Here is a 22,259-nt window from a genome sequence, read left to right as displayed (position 1 = left end):
TATATTGAAATAAAAAAAAATTTAAGTGCATGAACCTCAGGTTATTCCTCTTTTACTTGTATTTTCAGTAGAGTGAGCAAGATGAAAAATATCAAACTGGCAAAAGGAAAACATTTGAGTATGTTAAATAAGAAAGGATCAGTCTGGGATTATGTGAAAGCTAAGCTAAATAAATAGGCTATCTACAATACTGGGATTTGCATTTGTAATACATTTGAAATCCATTTGTATTTGTTCGTGGGTCAAACAGGGAACTATAGGTCTGTTAATATGCTGAACAAAGAAAATATAGCTATATATACATATATAGCATGTTTTATGATTTTGAGTAAAGTAGCACCTAAAGCACAAGTAGAAGATTTACTTACAGAAGTTTTTCAGGGAAGTCAGTTGTGCTTAGATTAGTCATTAGGGAGAGAACTGAGATCCGTAACAACTTCAGAGTTTAGAACATAAGACTGTCTTACTATCTGGAATGAAAAACATCAATAAAAATACATTTAGTTTTCCTTATTCCCTCTATTGAAAGGTGTTTAAGTCTAGTAGTATCCAAATCCCATCAAATTTCTGTAATGAAATATGAGAGTGGAAGGGAAGAGCCTTGCAAGGTTTAATGACTAGGACTTGGACAATGGAAAACAGGTGTGGGTTCACAAATATCCAAGAGATTATCATTCAGTGTCTCAGACTAAAAAGGAAATTACAGTAATTCTTTCCAGAGCCATGTTGACTTGTTCTGAATTTTCTCCATAGTTACCCTGCCAGTCCCTTAGAAAGCATTCCTTGGAAGCTGTTCAGAGAAATTTTGATTAGTTAACAAAACTTCTGTTATTAAAGTGATTGATACTTTACCTCTTTCCCTACCCCATGTTATACTTTATATTTACTTAGATAGCCCAAGCTACAATGCATTTGGGAAATCTGTCAACTGAATCTTTTTTTAAAAAATTACCTCATACTTTGTAAACATAAAGCTAAATAAATGAGTGGGTATTTCTTTGTGGGGCAGCTGGGAGGTGCTAGGTCTGGAGTCAGGAAGACATTTTCCTGAGTTCAAATCTGGTCTCAGATATTTAATAGCAGCATGACTCTGGGCAAGTCACTTAATGCCTGTTTGCTTCAGTTCCTTTTATGTAAATGAGCTACAGAAGGAAATGGCAAACCACTCTAGTATATTGCCAAGAAAACCTCAGATGGAGTTACGAAGAGTCAAACATGACTGAAAAACAACTGAACATAATTTCTTTTTGCAGTAGGTATTTGATTCTCCACATGGTCTTAGATACTACACTAATGTCAGTCTAAGAGTCTATGACAGAAAAACATCACACAATTTTAGAGCTTGAATAGATTTTAGAGATCATTTAGTTCCACCCCCTCTTTTTAAAGATGAACTAGTTCAGTGCTTGCTTACCCTAAGAGGCTAGAGTCTAGAATTAGGGGTTCTCAATCCAAGCATACCTTCAGGATGTATGAGAAACTTGTCAGTTCTGGGCACTGTGCCACCTCGTTGACAGTAATGAAAGTATACAGAAAAAAACTGGGTAGGAAACTGCTACCTGCTCTTTTCATTAAATGTTTAATTTTTCTTTAAGAAGTTAGGAGAAAGGGAAGGAAGGAAATTAATAAGCATTTTTATAGTTCCTCCTATGTGGCACAGGAACTATGGGAAGTGCTATACAAATACTATGTCATTTGATTCTCACAACAACCTTTGAGTTAGGTGCTATTATTGTTTCCGTTTTACATTGGAGGAAACTGAAGCAAACAGGTTAAGTGACTTGCCTAGGATAGTCACACAGCTAGTAAGCATCTGAGGATGGACTTGAACACGTATCTTCCTGACTCCAGGCCCAGTGCTCTGTCCAGTGGCACCTAGTTGCCTGAAAAATTCATCTCTTTATTTCTTATGTGCATATGCATTGTATAATATATTTCATGTTAAATTGGGAATATGGGAAGGTTTGTTAAAAGCTAAAGAGTGTGTCAGTGAATAAATGTTTATTAAGTGCCTGGCACCATGCTACATTCTGGGGATACAAAGAAGGCAAAGAAGAGTTCTTGCTCATAAGGAGTTCACAGTCAAATGGGAGAGACAACATATAAACAACTATTTACATAGAGGATAAATTGGAAATAATCAAAACAGTAAAGGCACTAGAATTAAGGGGTTAGGAAAGATTTCCTGTAGAAGTTTTGACTTTATCTGGAAGTTGAAGGAAATCAGGGAAGACAGGAGCCGAGGAGGAGGAAGGAGAGCACTTCAGGTTTGGAAACAGCCAAAAATTCATGGAGTTAAGGGGCTGTCAGGTGGCATAGAGGATAAAGCACAGGCCCTGGAGTCAGGAAGATTTGAATTCAAATCAGACCTCAGACACTTAGTAGCTATATGACCCCTGGGCATGTCACTTAAACCTGATTTCCCTCCCACCCCTGCCCCTGGAAAAAAAAATGTGTGGAGTATAGGAGATGGGATGTCTTGTTCAAGGAACAGCAAGGAGGCCAGTGTCACTGGATTGCAGAGTATGTAGGGTTATGTAGGGTATGGAAAGACTGGTGGAAGGAGGAGGTTAAGGGCTTTTAACATTAAACAGTAATTTGTATTTGATCCTGGAAGTGATCAGGAATCGGTGCAGTTGTTGAATGGGGGGGTGGGAGGGGCAGGGGTCTGGGTCTGGGTGAGGGTGAGGTAACCATAACATGGTCAGACCATTATTTTAAGATCACTGGCAGCTGAGCAGAGGATGAGCAGGAGTGAGGAGAGACTAGTTCAAGTGTGAGGTGATAAGTACCTATATAGAGCTGTGGCAGTGTTAGACTGGAGGCATGGAGGATGCGTATGAGAGATATTATAAACGCAAAAATCCATAGACTTTGACAACAGATTTTATATGGGGGACGGTAAGAATGTCAGGGATGACACCCGGGTTCTGAACCTGGGTGACTGGGAAGATGGTTGTAAGGAGGCCTAGATAGGTAAAGTAAATGTTACTGCTAAGATAATGAGATTCCAGAAACATGCAGTGAATTTGCTGGCTATTTGACATTTCCCATAATTTTCCTAAGAAGCACAAAGATCGTGAGTATATATGTGGCACTCTTATTCTCTTCCTTGCTCTAATAAGTTGCTCCTTTGCCTTTCAGCCTACCCCATCCTTCTGCTCTGCTTTAGTTTTACTAACAATCACTCAGGAACAAAACAGGAAAATTTTAAATTATGCTGCCTCGCAGGCACATTGCTGTTCATGCACTCTGTATCCCAGCCAAACTGGTCTATATGCTATTCCCCCGACAACATTCCATCTCCTTTTCCTGTACCTTTGCACAGGCTGTTCCCCGTGTTTGAAAAGCACTCATTCCTCACTTACACCTTTTAGAAGTACTAGTATCCTTCAAGGCTATCCTCATGGACTACCTTCTGAGGAAGCCTCTCTTAATCCTTTTACTTATTAATACCTCCCTCCCACCTTCTCATATTGTCATGTACATATTTATGTTTATATGTTGTAACCTATGTTCCAGTAGACATAAATTCTGAGAGCTGGAATTGTTTTTGTTTCAACTTTGTATCCTTATCACCTGTGAAAGTATCTTGTACATAGTAAACATTAAATAAATGATTACTGGATTGGTTTGAATTAATTGCTACCAGGTTATGATATTTTGTGGGTATGCTTCTTTTTCATGTTTAAAAATTTTTATTAGAAAAATGAACAGAACATTTAATAAGTCAATTCAAATCCCTCCCAAGTCAAGGTAACAAAACCCCTACAACATGAACTTCCCTCCTCTTTCTCTAAAACGTAGGTAAAAGGCAGAAGTTCTAAGCTTCCTGAGTGCCTGTAAGGATTTTATCCTTACACCTGTCAATTCAGTAGCTTTCTTAAGGATTATAAAGGTCCCGTGTCAGTTTCTCCACTGGCAAACTGCATTTTCTCTCTTCAAACAGTTACATTGCTCTCCCTAAGGAATGAAATCTGAAGACTACAGTCTTTGAATTATGAGGCTGTAGTCTTGCCATGTTGAATAAGCTTATTCACTCTCAATTACATAGAATTTTTAGCAGCTGTCTTCAAAGGCATAAGAAAAAAAGACTTAAGAGGAATCCTGAGCAGGTGGATTCTGATTTTCAGGCTCTGGAGGGGGAGCTGGTCAGTCAGGAGCTCATGAATTGTGTGCTCTATCTGTGGCCTGAAGACATGGTTTAGTATTGGACCTGTGAAATAATTCAGTTCGAGCATTCCTGACTCAACCACACTCTTTGTCTCAGCCCATTTCTCAGCTGGTTTTTGTTCATTGCTGGCCTCCATTCCTGCTTGTCCAGATGAGTTGACACAAACTTGTCTACTTTCTTTCTTAGATTTTGGAGTGGGATGAGCTATGAGTCCCCAGGCAGCAGCAATGCAGGCTGGGCCTTAGCCACTGGCACCACCACAACCTTCCCTCAGCCAGGGCCTGAGGGGGGTGACCACTTGTTACTGGGGCCAGGCAGCAGGGACAGCCTGAAATACCTGATGTGCTTTATTTTTGACATCTTGAGACAAAAGCTGCAGAGTTTGTGTGAGTTCAGTACAACCTAGGGACTTTATATGCATGACCAGGCTCCCTAGATCCATTAATCCTAGCCATTTGATAACTAAGCTTCCATGGTTTCCAAGAATGGAGCATAAAGGCTCTGATCATTTGATTCTTTTCCTCCGTTCTATGCCTAGCAAACTCCCATATCTTGTTCTCTTTAACTCTGTGATTCAGTTATCATCTGCTCAAATGAAAATTCTTTCCCATCATAATTCTTTCTATATGTTGTCTGTCCACTTCAGTGATGCCCCTGCACAATTTTCCTCTGATCTCCCATTTCATTGTGTCTCTTGGAATCCCACTCTCCTGTTATACTCGCTTTCATCCAAGACCTCAGTCTCATACTCTTTCCATTTTCTTATGTTTCAAAAAATCTGATCATTCGAGTAAGACACTGCTCTGCCCCTCTCCTGTACAAGTTGCTCCTTTTCCTATTTTACCCAGCACACTGGACCAGAAAGAGGAGTTGCTGACCTGCTCCTTCTTCCCCACTGTGGGTTCTGGACTTGCCCTTGGCTTTCATTACTCTGCAACCTCTTTTTCCTTTGCATTTGTCTTTTATCTGTCTGATGTCCAGATTTCATTTTGTACTATACCTGCCTCCAGAACACTCTTGTCCTTCTCCAAGAGTTTAGGAATTCAGTTTTCCTTTCCACCTCTGCCTTAATACTTTGGAATTTATTTCAGTATGAATGTAATGTTCCCTCAAACACCCTGGCTTCCTGAGTCATTAGTCTTATCAACTTTCATGACCTTAGATAACCCACAGGGTTATGGGCATACTTTCTATCTTCCATATGTTATCTTCATAAGCTTAAAATGTGAAGTTCTCCTTTCTGATTATAATCTCCTAGCTTTCCATTTTTCCATCTGTTCCAGTCTTTCCATACTTTTTCTTCACCTTTGTCATAAGCTCTTTTCTCTTTATCTCTCTGTATTCTTAATCCATTAAACTATTCTCTGGACTCACTTTCTTCTTTTCATGATCTAAAATCTGTTCATCTATACCATGCCTTTCACCCTTGAATCTTTTTCCCCCTTGAACTATCACACTTTATAATCCTCATCCCTGGACCTTCTACAGTTACCACCTTTGTAGTTAGTTCTCTGTTGTTCAATGCTAAGTGGGAGAATTTAGGCAACCTTGTTATTAACCCATTGTAAATTAATATTTTCTAATCTTAAGTGAGTCTTCATTGCTGATTGCAATTCTGTCGTTTTTTTTTTCCTGGTTGACTCTGTTAGGACCAACATCTATATAATCTAGACTAGTTTTTCCCTAAAAAAAAGGAAAACAATCCTTTTTTGAGACTCAGTTAGTTGATTCAGAGGATTAAGATTCAACTGTTCATTTAGCTTCCTGCTCATGTAGTAAAGGATAAAGACTTTTAAAAAAAAATCATATTTGGCAAGTAAGAGAGAATATCCATAATTTTGGTGCACGTAGTTTCTGTTGAGGTCGGAAGCCAGATTGTGGTGGGTTAAGTGAGTGAGAGGAAAGAAAGTTAAAGTTTTTTTCTAGGAATTTGGCTGAGGAAGTATGGAGAGATGTAGGAAGATTGCTTGAGGAGATGGTAGGGTTTTGTGAAGATTTTCTAAGGAAGGGGGAGGATTTCAGCACCAGGGAAGATAAAGAGATTGAAGATTAGAGAGAAGGTATGATTATGGAGGTGGCCTTCTGGAGAAGGGAGGATTCTGGCATAAAGGCATATGTAGAAGGGTTGGCCAAGGAGAAGGGTGAGTGAGGGGGATAAAATCTAGGGGGTTTATAATGAAGAGAAGGGGACAGTAAAAAAAGAAATACGATTGCAAATGAGGAAGTAGGAGGCAGGGAGTATTATTCAAGCTTTGAGGAGAGTAGAGAAGGTTTGGAATAGTTTCTGTGGAGTGAAATAAGGAATCAGAGGGAATTGAAAAATCCCCTTGCTTGAAGTGAAGACCAGATGAGGCTAAATAACGTAAATTTGAAGTGAACCCAGTCAGCATAGCTGTGTGACTTCTAGCTCTGTGCAGCAATATCTGAGTAGGAGCAGAGAAGGCAGGTGATGGAAGTTAAGGGACTAATTTAGGTGCAATTTGGCAAGTAATGAGAGGTGATAGGATTAAGGGGATGAGAGCAAAAGACAGTGGAGTTGAATTGGTTAACTATAGTGTTGACTTTGGGAAGGGAGAGTCTGAGTCAGTAAAGTTCAGAGTCTGAGAAAGTACTGAGGAGAGAGAGGAGTGGGAATGTTTCTTTTCCCCCTATTAGAATGTTAGCACTACATTATCATATAACTCCTTCCAAATAAACTTACTTTGTTGCATTCTCTGGACTTTGTGTTTGTATTTCAAAGTACAAAATACTTGCCAGTTCTGACATATTCTTCACAAATGGCTGAAAGACCCCCTGTTTCATTTAAGATCTATTTCTTTCACCCTGTAAAAACTTAATTCACTTTTGCAGGTTAAATTATTCTTGGTTATAAATCTCTATCTTTTTGCTTTTGGAATATTGTATTACAAAATCTCCTTTTACTTTTATTTATAGTTGAAGGTGCCACACCCTGTGTGATCCTGACTGGTTTCTTGTTTGTTGAATTTTTTTCTGTCTGCTTGCAATATTCTTTCATTGAATGTAAAGCTACATTCTGTCTGTAACATTCGTGGAACTTTAACTTCTAAGGTACCTTTCTGGAAATGATTGGTAGAGTTTTCATTTCATTTCATATCTTCATTTTGCCCTCTGTTTCTAATATAAATGGGCAGTTTTCACTTATTGTTTGTTGAATATAATATCAGGCATTTTTACAAAACAATGACAACAAATGGTTTTCAGAGAATTTAGATATTCTTAGATTCTCTTTCTTTGACCTGTTTTCCAGGTCACTTGTTTTTGATATTAAGTATCTGATGTTCTCTAATTTTTTCAGTCTTTTGGTTTTCTAATATTTTTTTGCTGTTTCTTGGAATCACTGATCTGTTTGGTCTCTTGATTTTCAGAGTCTTTTTTTTTAATAAACTTTTTCATCTGAGGTACTTATTTTTCTTCTCATCTTTTCCTATAGAGCTTTTATCTCATCTTTTTAATCTCTCACTTTACTACTTCATATGGCCCTTGTGGGAAATTCATTTTTTCCTTTGCATCTTACTTGCAGTTAGTATAGAGTTGCTTGCTCTTTCTTATGGGGGATCTTTAGAGCTAAAATTATTTTCATGTTGATTAGTATTTTAAAAAAATTTACTCATCTCTCCAGCTTTAGTTTTTGAGTTGGAACTTTGTCCCAGGGCCCAGCTTTGCCCCATTTCCCCCTGGGTCCATGAACAGATCTCATAGTTAGGCTCTCCTTAAACTTTGAGTTTCAGGGTGCTGGATCTCAGTGCTCTTTCTGGCATCTTAGGACAGTGAAAAGTACCTCAGATCCCTTAAGCCTAGAATGTCTTGTTCTGAAGGTGCCTACTCTGCCCTGCACTGTCCACTGCCATTGACTGGTGCTTTCAGGGTCCTGGGCTTTTCTAGGAGTGCCCTGCACAGAGCATTACAAGCAAAAGTTTCTCTGGCCCATTTATAGCCCCATTATCTTATGCTGGAGCTGACCTTGCTTGCAGCACTCTTTCTTCTTGTCCTTGTCCTTTGGGCTGATTTCTTTTGCGGTTCTGGGGTTGAAGAAGTCCCTTACTGTAAATTCTCATTGAATTTCATTCTGGTGGAAACTGTAGCATTTTTCTTTTTTTTTTTTGGTGTGAATATGTGGGAGACGGTCTCCTGGGTTTGGGCAGTCATCTTGCTCGGCCCACCTTTCCAGACTTATTGCACATTACTCCTATTCAAGATTCATTCTGTTTACAGCCAAATGGGTGTCTTTCCTGTTGCATTTCAGCTCTGACTATTCTTTTTTGGCTATAGTACTCTCCCTACTCACCTTGTAGACTCTTAGTTTCTTTCAAAACAGCTTAAATGCTACTCCTTACTCCTACCCCATCCTAATCCCCTCCTGTTGCTAGTTCCCTCCCTTCACATACCTATGGAAATTACATGATAAATGTTTTATATAATCCTATTTACATATTTATTCCCCTTCCTTTACTACCTCCAGTAGAATATATTTTCCTTGAGGCGAGGAGTTATTTTTATGTTTATGTCCTAACTGCTAGCACATTATCTGGTACAATAAGTAAGTCCTTAACAAGTGTTTGTTTAATGTATGAATAAGTCCTTTTGCCCTCTCTTCAAGTAGATGTCCCTTTGCGTGCTGTCCTGGGCTCTAATATCTCTCCAACCTCTTCCATGGTAAGCTTATATGTTATTATTAGTTCAAGTGTTGTGTCTTTGCCAAAGACAAGGAAATCTCTATATTTTGCCCTATTCTTTCTCCTCAATTCAGTTCCTCAATTGTCTGCTGGAAACTTCGGAGATGTTCTCTAGGGATCTCAAACTTTGTATGTTCGAAACAGAGCACATTGTATACATCAGTTTTCTTTTCTGTAAAATATTGATGATAATATAGTACCTATCTCTGAGGTTGTTATAGGCAGCTAGGTGTTGTAGTGGACTTGAAATCAGGAAGACCTTACTTCAAATCCTATTTCAGATTAGCTCAGAGCAACTCAACAACGTCAGTTTTCTCTTGGGATTGATAATAATAGCATCTACCTCATAGGATTGTTATGAAAATTAAATGAGATGGTATTTATAAAATACTTTGCAAACCTCAGAGTGGCAATATAAATGTTGCTATTATTGTTTTTGTGAGGCTCAAAATGATTAGAATCTTTATAAACTTTTTAGTGCTGTATATGACTGTCAGTAGTTGTTGCTTCCAAACCTCACCTTGTTTCAAAGAAGTATGTTTTTTTTTAATGACTTAATCATATTTCTAGTCATCTAGGTTCACAATCTTGGAGTCCCCCTTGACCCCTTCTCCCTCTCCTTCATGTTCAATCCATTGCCAGGTCTCATTGATTCTACCTCTTTAACATTTCTCACATTCTTGCCCTTCTCTCCACTCACCACTCCACTTCAGGTTCTCATTAACTCTAGTCTATACTACTGTAGCATCCTTTTTCCAGGTTCTTTCTTCCTTTGTAGTTGCCAGAATAATCTTCCTGATAAAGGCATAAGCCTGGCACTGTTATTCCTTTGCATTGTAGGCCTTCCATTACTCTCCATCACATCTAGGATAAAATAGCATTTAAGTCCTTTCATAATCCTACTTTTATAGCCTTTCTTCATATCGTACTTCTTCATGAATTTATATTCCAGGCCAACTAAGGGGGCTTAAATCCTATATTCCCAATCCCTGGCTTTATTTTCTACCTTCCTGCATTCGCCCAAGCCATATGCTTGGAATGCATTCTCTCCTCACGTTTACCTCTTTAGAATCCTTATCTTCCTTCAAGACAACTCAAGAACAGCATTTATTTTACATATGGCTGGAGTGGTTTTTCTTTAAGGAGAAAAGAAGACCACCCTAAGGACTTCATTGGTCAAGAGGACTAGGGATGTAAAAAGTCTAGTCTATATAGAGTCAGTGAGTTGGAGATTTAATGGAATTTCCACTGCTCTATAGAGATACCTTTCTAGTCTAATGTTGTCTTTGGTGGTGAATGCAGATGTAAAATGACATTTTATTTTATCAACTGGGAATTTTGGTATCTTTTTTAACCCTAAAGTTGTTTTTGTTGCATTTTGTGTTCCAAGATTGTTGCATTACATTCCAATCCCAAACCTGAGTCACTGGGTTAGCCTGAGCTAGGGATGATTGAGAATCCACGTCCTCTTTGAATTTTTTAGTTGTTAGTACTCCCTGTTACCTCATACTTATATGGGTGCATGCCATTGCCAAATAGAAGTGTGTAAGCCCCTTGAAAGCAGGGGCTATTTTATTTTTCTTTGTATCTTTCTGTTTGTTGAATTGAATCATTTAAGACAAATCACATGGTATACCTACTATGTTTTATATTTAATATTTGGTTAAGTATTAATGTGTAGTGATATTTAAAGTCTCTTATCAAGGTTTTTGTGTTATCTATAACAGTTGACTTTTCCTTGTGTATTTTACAGTTTTTCAGAAATTATCAGTGACTTCAGATTCTGATTTCCAGAGAGCAATTTCAATACTGCATAGTTCTTACTTGGACTCTTCATCTGAGAATGGTTTTCATTACAGTGAAGTGACTTTGGTGAAAAATGACTTTTTATTAAAAGAGGTGAGGAAATTGATCGGTTTTGTGTGTAGGTTTTATTTTGTTTTTTTATTTTTTAAAGAAATATACTAGTCACTTTTTGTCATTTGAACCTTAGTTTATCAGTTTGATTCCAGTAGTCTTGAAAATATAACTTAATCCCCATGGGATGTAGTTTATAAAATTGTGTGTGTGTGTATACATATATTTTCTTTCTTTTTTTGGAGGGCAATTGGGGTTAAGTGACTTGCCCAAGGTCACATGGCAAGTTTTTGTGTTAAGTGTCTGAGGCCAGATTTGAACTCAGGTCCTCCTGACTCCAAAGCTGGTGCTCTATTCACTGCGCCACCTAGCCACCCTGTGTACATATATTTTCATTGTCATAGAAAAGCTTCCAGGAATTTCTTCTACCAATGCATATCAGTAACTTCTCTTTAGATTATAGTCTTGAAGGTCACACATTCAGTGTATGTCAGCCTTAAACCCTAGTCTTCTTGACTTTGAGTCTAACACAAAAGGGAGGGAAAGAGCAAATTTTATCTTTTTTTTTTTTTTTTTGGTCTTTCAAAAATTTTGTTTTTCAAGTCCTTTCTCTTAGGAGAAGGGTAGCTGGCAAATGTGCTATTTATATCTTTTAATGCTCACTCTCTTTTATATAGTATAAAACTTTTTATCAACAAAAGAAAGCAAGCAACTACACTACAGAGGAACTTGATGAAACTTATGGTTTTCTTCTTTTTGACAACGAAAATCAGGTAAAGTGATTTATTGAGTTTTAAAAATTTAAATTCATGTAAAAATGTATATTAACATGCATTTCTACATATCTCTTAGATTGGCCTTCAAAGCTTATAGAATTCTTGATTCTTCATTCTGTCTAATGGCAAGGCAAATAGCATTATTCAAAGATTATCTTAAGAAAACCCAACCTGAATGTAACCTCAATTTCTGCCCTCAAATATATTTATAAACTTACATGTTTGGGAGGCAGTGGGGGTGGGGGGAAGGGCGGTGATGCTCAGTACTAGTATTACATTTCAGTGAGGAGAAATTGGTTCATTTTTCCATGTTATATTTAATTTTATAGGTGTCTCTTGCCCCCTTTGAGAGATTTTTAAAGTAAAGACTTTTCAGGATAGGATGTATTTTCTAGAATTTAAGACCTACCTCTGGAAACCTGAACTGCCATATTGTCTCTTAAAATTACTATTTAAAATGTAGGAGAATATGCTGGTGTGTTCAGGTTATGTGCCTAGAGAAGATTATAATATAAATACATAATTTTATAAATTTATAAATTTTTATAAATACATAATTTTTAGCAGTATTCCCTTATTGGTAATGATTAAATACTCCAAGACAGTGCTTTCGTCAGTCAGTAAACATTCATTAAGCACTTATGTGCTAGGCACTATACTGAGTGCTATAGATAAAAAAAAAAGGCAAAAAACAGGATCCTTGCCCTAAGGAACTCATATTCCAAGTGAGGAAATTATGCAGAATACTATGTGTGTATAAGATATAAGCAATGTAAATGGCAGTTAACCAAATTTACTGACTGAAGAAAAGGCAGAATTGATGAGGATTAAGAAAAATCTTTTACATTTGGCAGGTAAGTTATTGGTAACTTTGGAGAAAATAGTTTCAGTTGCTGAGAGTTTAGAGAATGAGAGGAGAGGAAGGGGGAGGTTCCCAATTAATATAAATGGCTTTCTCAAATAATTTAGCTTATTGGGGAGTATAGATAAATGCTATCAGTGATATTGGATTGTGAGGGTTTGTTTTTTCTTTTGTTAAAGAATGGTAGGGGCATGGATTGGGCGTGTTTGGTAACCTAGGGAAAGAAGCCAGTAGATGAGGGTGTTAGAAGATTACAGGTAGTAAATAGTGGGACCAGTCTTCCAGAGAAGTCTGTGTCAGTAGTTCAAGAGGAAGGAGGGTGGGTTAACATTAAAGCCATAAATTTGTGGAATTGAAAAGGACCTTGAAGAAAATTTAATTCCATCTTCCTCATTTTACAAATGGGGAAACTGAGCCCCAGGGAAGTTTGGTAACTTGTTCAGGGGTCTCTTAGGGAGTATCAGTGATAACTGAAACTTTTTCCTGTTCTCCTTATTCCCAGTTAATTAATAATTATTTACTAAAGTACTGAATACTATTTCATATCATAATATACATGATTGCTAAAATTAAGTAATTTTCTTCCACCTGGTAATCTAAACCCAACGATAATTTGTTTTGAGCCTTAACCATTGGAAATAAAGACATTTCTATGGCACATGCTCAAACCCTAGCAAAAAGGCAGTGAGTAGTTATTGGTTTAAAATTTCATGTTTTCCATAATGTTTGAATTTTAAGAAAATATTATCTTGCTCTTGTTAGTGACTAATTTAATAGAGAAGGCAAAATTTTGGTCACTTTTCTAAAAATTGATAGTGAAGAAAACCTGGGGTTTGGAGAATTAGGATACTTGCCTTCTCTTTTCACCCTTACCATTAATTCTCTGCATGAATGACCACAGTTTTGCTCTACTGTAAAATCATGAAGGTGGATTATATTATCTTAAAGACCTTTTACAGTTTTAAAAGTATGAGATATTAATAAATCTTTTGTTTTATTTAAAGGCTAAACTAGTATGTCAATTTGGCCTGTGTGTAGGCAGCAGTACTGTCAATACCTTGGGTGATCCGACAAAAGGTAAGATTTTAAAGGAGGTCTAACATATGCTCTGCTTTGCTAAGGTGGTAAGGTTTTTTAACTCTTATAAAATTTATAGTTGCAAAAGGAATCTATGTACAGAGAAGCTTTCTCTCTCTAACAGATTTAATAAGTATCATGCCTTTAAATATAGGAATGATTTTCTTGACTTTAAAAAATTATGTTTGGGACATACTGCTTTGCTTTGGAGAGTAAAACTTTATAGGACCTAAGGAGATCCTTGACCAAGAAACTGAGTCCACCAGTAAATTAGAAAAGAACAGGCAATATGGTGACTGTCAGGGAAAATAAAGGTAACATGAAAAGGCTTTAGGGTTATTTAAGAGATCTCTGAGTTCTGATTGCATCCTTTGAGTTGAAGCTAGGACTGGTTTGGATTGCTTTTTACAGGAAAAATTTAATACTTAAATTTAAATATGGGGGGGAAATGTCTAATTTTTCCTTTGTAATGTTATTAGTTGTACCTCTGTTGTACCTGAGATTATTTTTATATATATATATTTGATGTCTTGCTTCTTTATGTTGGGGTAGGGATAAGAAAATGGAATCAGAGGGTTTAGGTTTGCATAAAGATACATGTAGCATTGCCAGTCGGTTTTAGCTGTCTCAATTTTGGAGCATAAAAGTATTAATTTAGTATACAGTAGTATATTTGTTGTGAAATAACCTGGAAACCAGATTATCAGATGTTTTTGGTTGAGTGATTTTTGGAAAAGAATTAAAACATTTGAGTATTCTTAGATAGATGTGTGTATTTATTTAACTTTCTCATCCCTCTTCTTTGGTAAACCTAGCCACAAAATTGGATGAAAAGGAACCACGTAGAATCTCAGCTTTGTTCATGTCTCCTTCCTATTGAAAATAGTAGATGTCATGCTTAAGCTATTAATCTAGCATGTTTAGTTCTATAACAGCATGCTTGCAAATTGAGTTACTGTGTTCTGTATCAGAATTGGCATGTGAAAACCAGTAAAAGATTATTTTAAATGTTACTTTTTCTCCTTTTAGAAAATTATAACCATATTCATGTCATGTTTTACGTAATAGCTTTACAAATTTCATGAATGAAGTTGACCATCCTTTGTGTTTAAATAAATTGGTCTGCAAAGACTCTTAGACTAATCAGATTTATCATGTTTTCTCCAGAAAAAGCTCTCCCATGTTAAGTATTATATTCTGTTTTATATAGCTTTTTCAGAAAAAGTGAATCGATCTTCAGATTGATTGAAATATAGTTAATAGGGGCAGCCAGGTAGCACAGTGAGTAAGAGCACTGGCTCCAGTGTCGGGATGACCTGGAGATTGAATCCTGGGCTCAGACACTTAGCATCCACCCAGAAACACCTGGCCGTGTAACCTTGAGCAAGCTACTTAACCCCAATTGCTTAGGGACGGCCAGGTGGCTCAGCAAGTAAGAGCACTGGCTCCAGTGTCGGGATGACCTGGGGATCAAATCCGGGCTCAGATACTCAGCACCACACCCAGAAATAACTGGCCATGTAACCTTGAGCAAGTTACTTAATCCCGATTGCTTTAAAAAAAAAAAAAAGAAATATAGTTAATAGCATTTTGAACTTTCCTAGCACATTTTTTAAATAAATATCTGAAATAACTATTGTTGATAATCAAAATGAAGAAACTGTTATGGCAAATATTGCTAACCATTTACAGATGATGCTGAAGCACACAGATAATTAATTTATTAAATATTACTTTGTATACTAAATATGAATGAGATATGCTTGGTATGATTTGACAATTTTATCAATTACTGCATTATAGTTCTTTTCTTAATTTTTAAGCATGATGATCATTCTCTAAACCAAGCCTAAATATATTCAATCTGCATTTTAAAATATAGACTGTTAAAGTACTCCTGTTCTAAATAGTAGCATCTTTATTCTTGTTGATTTTGAAAAGAGAGTGTCACTGTATAAAATAGTGTCATGATTTTCTCACACAAGTAAAGATGCCCATAACCAAATCTGTTTCTTTGTGGTTTCTAGAACTGAGTTTTAAATTCTGGTCTCAGTTCCTACCCTCAGTTTTAATAGACCAATTAAATTTTGAATGCCCTATATTATGTTTTTTATGCTTACAGTTAATCTCTTTAGTGTCAGTAAATAGATTTTTACATTCATTTTTATTTTGTACGTATTTATAGGTGTATATATTTCCAAATATTCAGACTGCCTTCATCCAAGATCCTGGTATCATGGCAAATCAGGATACGTTGTCATTTTTAATCTAATTAAGGTAAAGTGTGAGTGTGTGTGTGTGTATGTGTGTATATATTATTTATATTTATATAATTTTATTGCAAAAATTTATTGACATTTTATTTCACTATGTTCTGTGTAGAAATGTAGACTGTAATTACATATCGTCACTAGAAAGAATACCATCTTAGTTGAGAAAAAATGTGATTGCTCTTCTGTGAACATTAAAATAAACAACAAAATAGATGTTTATAATCTGTTATTGATTACAGTTAACTCAGTGGTTGCATAGGATCATAGAGCTTTATCATAGATTTAGATTTATCATAGATTATAGATGTTAAAACTTTAAGTAGGACAATAGGGACCACCTGGTCCAGCTCCTTCATTTTACAAATATTTGCAACACAGAGAGGTTAGTTGATTTGTCCAAGGTCACATAGGTGGCTGAGCCAAGTTTCAAATCCATGACCCCTGGCCTTATCTCACACGCTTTCCATGGCACCATGCTGTTTTCCGAAGAAAGACAGATAAGATTTGAAAAAAGCATTTTTAGAGAGAATGGAATTCACTGTCATAAACTACTCATTTCAGCTTTAGGGTTGTTAGAAAGAAGATATGAATCAAATTGTCCCCAAGAATTTGTATATTTCTGCAGAGACACAATGCACAGTTACTCTCCTTAGGATGCCATTGGCTTGTTGTTTACCAGCCCCTGCCCTTGTTGTTCTTGTCAATGTAAATATTGTCTAAATCTGTGTTTTAATTCATTATGAAATTTTACTGAAATGTTCAATCTTTGTCTCTGGCTACACACAAATCACTTTGTTGGGTCCGGTTAGATGTAGCCACTCAAAAAATTTTAGGTTGGATTTTATCTAGTTGGTTCCAATGTTCATTACACCACTACTTTTTAATTTAGCAACATGAACAATAGGATAACCTGCAATCTCTTTTTTCTCTTGAAAAGTAATACATACATATCCCAGTTTTCTCATAACTGGAATATGAGAGAATCAGATTTAAAAAAAACTCATAGTACCGATTCTCTTTTGGAAATGGGCCCTTTTTGGTAGTAAACTATTAATGTTCAATAAGAACAGGTAATTTGCTAAATGCTCTTCCCCACATTGTTCTTTGCCAATTTCATAGCAGTTTGCCCTAGTATAGTTACTCTTGTGCCTTGACTTTTTGGTAATGATGACTTAAAATAAGATTTTAATATTTAAATGGAAATTAGATTAAAATTTAAATTAAATTTTAATTTTCAAAAAGTTAAAAGTTTTTAGTTTTTAAATTTAATTTTAAAGAATTTGGTTTTTTATTTTTAATTTAATTTTTAACATTAAATTTAAAATGTTTGGATTTGGAAACCCTTTAGAAATTTTACTTATTTCAGGCCATTTGAGGTTTTGTCATTGGCACGGTTGTATCTAGTCTTTTTTTGGCATGTGGGATCTTAGAGCCTTTATTTTTTCTCTCATGGCTCCTTATACATTTATTTAAATAGTTCAAAAATTCACCTCCTATATTTTGCTGCTTTGCTTTCTATGTCAATTGATTTTCAGATAATGAATTATAACTATATTGTTGATTTGTAGTTAAAATCTTAGCTTAGAATACATATGCATTGATCTTGCCAGTTTGACTTAAGTATTTTAATCCAGATGTAGGATTGAGTTCTTTTTTTGTTTTGTTTTTGCTTTTAGGAGGGGGGAGGGCAGGGCAATTGGGATTAAGTGACTTGCCCAAGGTCACAGGGCTAGTAAGTATTAAGTGTCTGAGGCAGGATTTGAACTCAGGTCCTCCTATCTCCAGGGTGGGTGCTGTATTCACTGCACCACCTAGCTGCCCCTGTAGGATTGAGTTCTTAATAAAACTGTTTAAACTGTATCTTCAGTTGAAATTTATTGTTTGAAGGCCTCTGATTAGCATTATTATGTTTATCTTAGGGAAAAGTCACAGCCGTACTTGAGAATTACACAACTGACTGTGCTACTCCGTCTTTTGGCTATGATTGCCATGTGGCTACAAATATCAACAAGGTTTCTCCCAAGACAAGCCATTTTCTAGCCTTTGAGCTGAGTCAGGTATGGTCACTTTAAATGGACAATGAATAAATGCAACTATAATAAATATTTTTCTATATAATGTGGTAGATTTATGGGTGGCTTAAAATTCAAGTAAAATGTGCACATAATTTATTCAGCAATCAATATTTTGATTACCTTGATAATATATTTTTTTCCTTTTTAGTATTACCTCTATGAATTTTTAGGCAACAGTGTTGTTGAACGACCGAGGCAAATCCTTCCTCACATAATTGTAGCTTTTCAGTACAGTGAACCTAACAGGATGTCAACTCTAGCTAATAAAAATATGTAAGTAATGTATTCATATTTCTTTTTCCTGACTTGAATCCTCTGTCTTTATAATAAAAAAAAATTTGCTTTCTTTTTTCACCCCCCCTTTTCCTGTAGGATTGAATTTGATGATGAAGGTAAGGGAATATTTAATTGACCCTTCATTTAGATTCTTAAAAAATTAATTCTGAGTATATTTATCAGTTTTTCTTTTCCCACTTTTTTCCGACCAAAGTTCTCATCTCCCCATGGAGAGGGCAGTTAATTATTCAGGGGCAACTGATATGTGATTTGACCCTCTGGTCCCCTCATGGTGCAGTGATTCCAGCCCAATTGTAAGTTTTTACTTTCATTTTCTCCTGATACTTGAATAATATTTAGAAGAATATGTATTTTGAAAGCTGGATTATATTCGTGTTAGATAATGTGCCTGACTTTTAGAGAATTAGTACAGAGGTATGTGTGAATGAGAACATTTGAAATTCTCATCCAGGTTTTGGTACTAGCTCCTCCATTAACTAGCTCTGTGGCATGATCTTTAGATAATACTTGCCCTGCCAAACTTATGTAATTGTTATGGGTTAAAACTGAATAACAAAAATAAAGTGACTTTGAAATGCTAAAATTATGGTAGAAATGTAATTTGCCATTGTTCAAGTTTAGCCTTACAAATAAAGATAAAATATTATCCAGATCCTTGTATTTGCTTTCTTACTTCCTTACCTTCCACATAGGAAGTTATGGTCTTCATTAATACATAGAAGAATGAGGATCATCATCAAGCACAACAGTAGAAATCACATGGTAGGGGGAAAGATGTTTGATGGAAAACAGTATATGTATCAAAGAGGCATCTTTCAGTCATATGCATTATTTTAAAGCCTGGAATAACAAACTGTAACAGGTCATTTCAATCCTCTAAATATATTGTTTGATTTAAAGTATGTGATATCTTGAGTAGTAGTATGTAGTAACTATGATGTGATCGTATTTATATCATATGGAGGGAAGTCATCTTTTATGAAGATTCTGTAGATTTGTGTGGTTTCCCATTGATCTCTTAGTTTATATCCCAGCTGTTGAAAGTGTAGGTTTAAATGTGAAGGTAATGAAAGGAACTGAGAGAAATTATTATTAATAACCAATTAATATGGTAGGGGTATGGGGATTCATGTTTTTTTCCCTTTTTATTTCCTCATTCAAACCCAGCCTATCATGGGCATTTCTAGCCCTGCCCAAAGAATTCAGCCCACCTAGACTGCCATCTTATCTAATGGGAATTCTTACCCCACCGTTGTTCATTGACTGGTTGGAGATGGATTTGTTTTGTATAGATTGCCCAGGTGATTTGGCTTGAGATGCTTCTCTTTGTCCATGTTCACTCATGTTCCCCAAGCCCCTCATTAGAATAAACCCACCTTTCATTATAATATTCATTCTTTAATTGACTTATCAGAGTTGATTTCCACCTTTAAGGGACAACTCCTTCTCAAGGGTATTTCAGCATTTTGGGGCCTCCAGGGTTCTTCTTTGGTTTATGAGAGAAGGCCACTAATCTCAGTTTGTTAATTATTTGCTAGCTATATATCTCTACAACTTATCATTCATCACAAAACAGTTCAGTTTTTTTTCTTCCTTTTAGTGAAAGGCAGTTTGCAGTAGTGGATAGAATTATTGAACATGGAAAGAAAAAGATCTAGGTTCAAATCCTACCTTAGACTCTTATTAGCTATGTGACCCTGAACAAGTCACAATGTTGCTGAGCCTCAGTTTCTCCATTTGTAAAATAGAGATACTAATAGCATCTACCTCAAAGAGTTGTACAATTCACAAAAATAAAAGCACTGTATAAATGTGAGCTAGTACTAGAAAAGTAGCAGTAGTGTTTGGTTATAGTATTAGAAAACAGTAAAAAGTTTATTAGAAATTACTCTTTGTTAACATAGTGATAGCATTGACTTTTATTCTGGAAAGATGACAGGGAAATTAAGTAGTTAAAAAATTCTTTATATCTTGTTTTTTTGGCTCATTCCTAGTGGTTAACAGTCACAACCAAAGATTTTGAAGAGACAGAATTTGAAAATCAGCCACAACTTTTCAAATTAGAATTGGAGCAGGAAGAAAGATTTGGGCAATGCTTAGATATTCACCATATTTTTAGATAACATCTTAGAGACCTGTATTAATTATCCAGAATATTCTTAAAAGGATCTGCAGATCAAATTCTATAATCTGTATGTTATTCAATTCTAAAGGCTGTATTTATGGTAGATGTATGGTAGGTATGTATGTTTTTATCTGAGTTTAGATTTGAGATTTGAAAAGTATATTTGTCATTAATGTTTATTACACTGGTTTTCTTTTGATAGACCCCGGCAGCTAGATGCTAAATATGTTATGGAAGTATCTACTTTGAAGAAGAAGCTACCAGAATCTGCTTTTAGAAAAAGCAATTATTTGGAAAAAAAAGGTATCATTCAAATAATACTGATATTTTCTCTCCTTCCCCTTCAGTCCTCCAAGCTCTAATTGTATATTTACATAGAAACTTGTCTCAAAACCTTGTATTGTTAAGTCTTCCCTGCAGGCCTAGTAAAACCTTCCTTTGTCACAAAAAAAAAAAATAACCCTTCAGCACAGGAACTGCATGTGACAGTACCTATAGTCTTTACTTCTGGACCAAGAGGAGGGATGGTGCAGCATCTGTCTTCTAGAAACCAGTTCTTATTTGTAGTTGTAATTTAGGCAGGAAAAGGTTCTACAGAGAACCATTAAGTAGAAATAAATTTTTTATTTAAAAAAATATTAAAGATTTGGAATATATCATTCAAGACTAAACAAAATAATTTTTATTATAAAGACGTAGCATTGTGTTTGAAATAAGACATTTTTTTGTCCTCTTAATCCTACTCTGATGTTTCATTACGGAGTGACATGGCTCCTCTTTAAAGATTTCTTCTGGGGAGTGGAAACTTTGGCAAGTTCTTCCATTCTTGACAGGTTTTGAGTACAGTCCCAGCAAAACTGTTATCTAAGAACCATACTTTGCTTTAGAAATTTATCACCAGTAGAATAGCCTTAGGTGATAAATTCTTTGGCCATGACAATTGGGCATGAGCAAAAATATGAAGTGAGCTCCAGCCCTTTGTAGCCCCTTCCATTTCTGTAATGAAAGTGAAAAAGAAATGAAAAATGAGGCAGAGGCTAATAGTCACACTGTCACCTTTCAGCATTAATTTTAAGTTTTTTTACACTAAAAGTGAGATTTTTGTTCAGCAGCTAAGAAGTTGGCATACTAGTGGAGAAACTGAATCACATCAATATTGACATTTGAACTATAAAGTCAGAAGATAGAAGGAAACTAAAGCTAAATGGTTGAATAATTTACAGATTCTTTTTAGAGTAACATATAAGGAATCGGCAGTTGTTTTCATCCTGGGTCCAAAGACAATAGGACACAGCATTTCATGGGACAATTTATGAGATCTTATATTATAGTGTCCATGTTGAACATAAGCAAAAAAAAAAAAAGCCACTCTCAGGAAAGTAATTAAAGCTTATGTCCCAACAGAGGATCGGTAAGTAGAAAAATTTATGAAGAAATTGACAAAGCCCCCAAAATTAAATATTGAATATTTGTAGATTCAATAATATTAACAATAAATAGCTCTTATCCTATTTAAGTTCTTGACACTGAAAAAAATGGGAAATGGATAAAGGAACAGTCATCAACATGAACTGTCTCTAAGGAAATCTTATTGATATAAGAGTTCAATGAGAAAGAGTACAAAAGAAAAACAGACAACAAATACTTGATCTTGCCTAATAGAAAGACATGACAGCTTACGGTAATACTGATTTAGAATAGGGGTGGGGAACCTGCGACTTGGAGGCCACATGTGGCCCTCTAGATCCTCAGGTACAGCCCTTTGACTGAATCCAAACTTCACAGAACAAATCCACTTAATAAAAGTATTTGTTCTGTAAAACTTGGACTCAGTCAAAAAGCCACACCCAAGGACCTAGAAGGCCACATGTCGCCTTGAGGTCATAGGTTCCCTTCCCCTGGTAGAATCTAAACTTGTTTGCAAATTACCAAGGAAGATAGTAGTAAATTATGAACAATATTACCTATTGGAATATGAAGAAATAGTTAAGGGAAAAAGAAGTTTACAGAAAGCTTTTCATGAGACAATCACAAAGAGCAATTAAGGGT

The 22,259-nt window shown here is 35.8% G+C and overlaps 1 protein-coding gene across 1 annotated transcript in view; it reads left to right on the top strand.

Moving 5' to 3' along the window:
* Positions 1-10,623: 10,623 nt before the first annotated feature.
* TASOR2 (transcription activation suppressor family member 2) overlaps positions 10,624-22,259 on the top strand; it is a 64,504-nt gene continuing 52,868 nt past the window's right edge. The window contains exons 1-9 of the mRNA XM_069094273.1: positions 10,624-10,767; positions 11,403-11,498; positions 13,368-13,440; positions 15,626-15,717; positions 17,633-17,770; positions 17,937-18,061; positions 18,161-18,180; positions 18,279-18,378; positions 20,413-20,513. Of these exons, the coding sequence (XP_068950374.1) occupies positions 18,036-18,061; positions 18,161-18,180; positions 18,279-18,378; positions 20,413-20,513 (247 nt within the window). The 5' untranslated portion in view covers positions 10,624-10,767; positions 11,403-11,498; positions 13,368-13,440; ... (1 more) ...; positions 17,633-17,770; positions 17,937-18,035. The remainder of the gene's footprint in view (positions 10,768-11,402; positions 11,499-13,367; positions 13,441-15,625; positions 15,718-17,632; positions 17,771-17,936; positions 18,062-18,160; positions 18,181-18,278; positions 18,379-20,412; positions 20,514-22,259) is intronic.

The sequence above is a fragment of the Petaurus breviceps genome, unplaced genomic scaffold (assembly GCF_028583685.1).
Source record: "Petaurus breviceps papuanus isolate PSGF00001 unplaced genomic scaffold, PetGlider_PUasm1.0 216, whole genome shotgun sequence".
In the NCBI taxonomy this organism is placed as follows: domain Eukaryota; kingdom Metazoa; phylum Chordata; class Mammalia; order Diprotodontia; family Petauridae; genus Petaurus; species Petaurus breviceps.
This window is presented reverse-complemented; position numbering and strand designations above follow the sequence as displayed.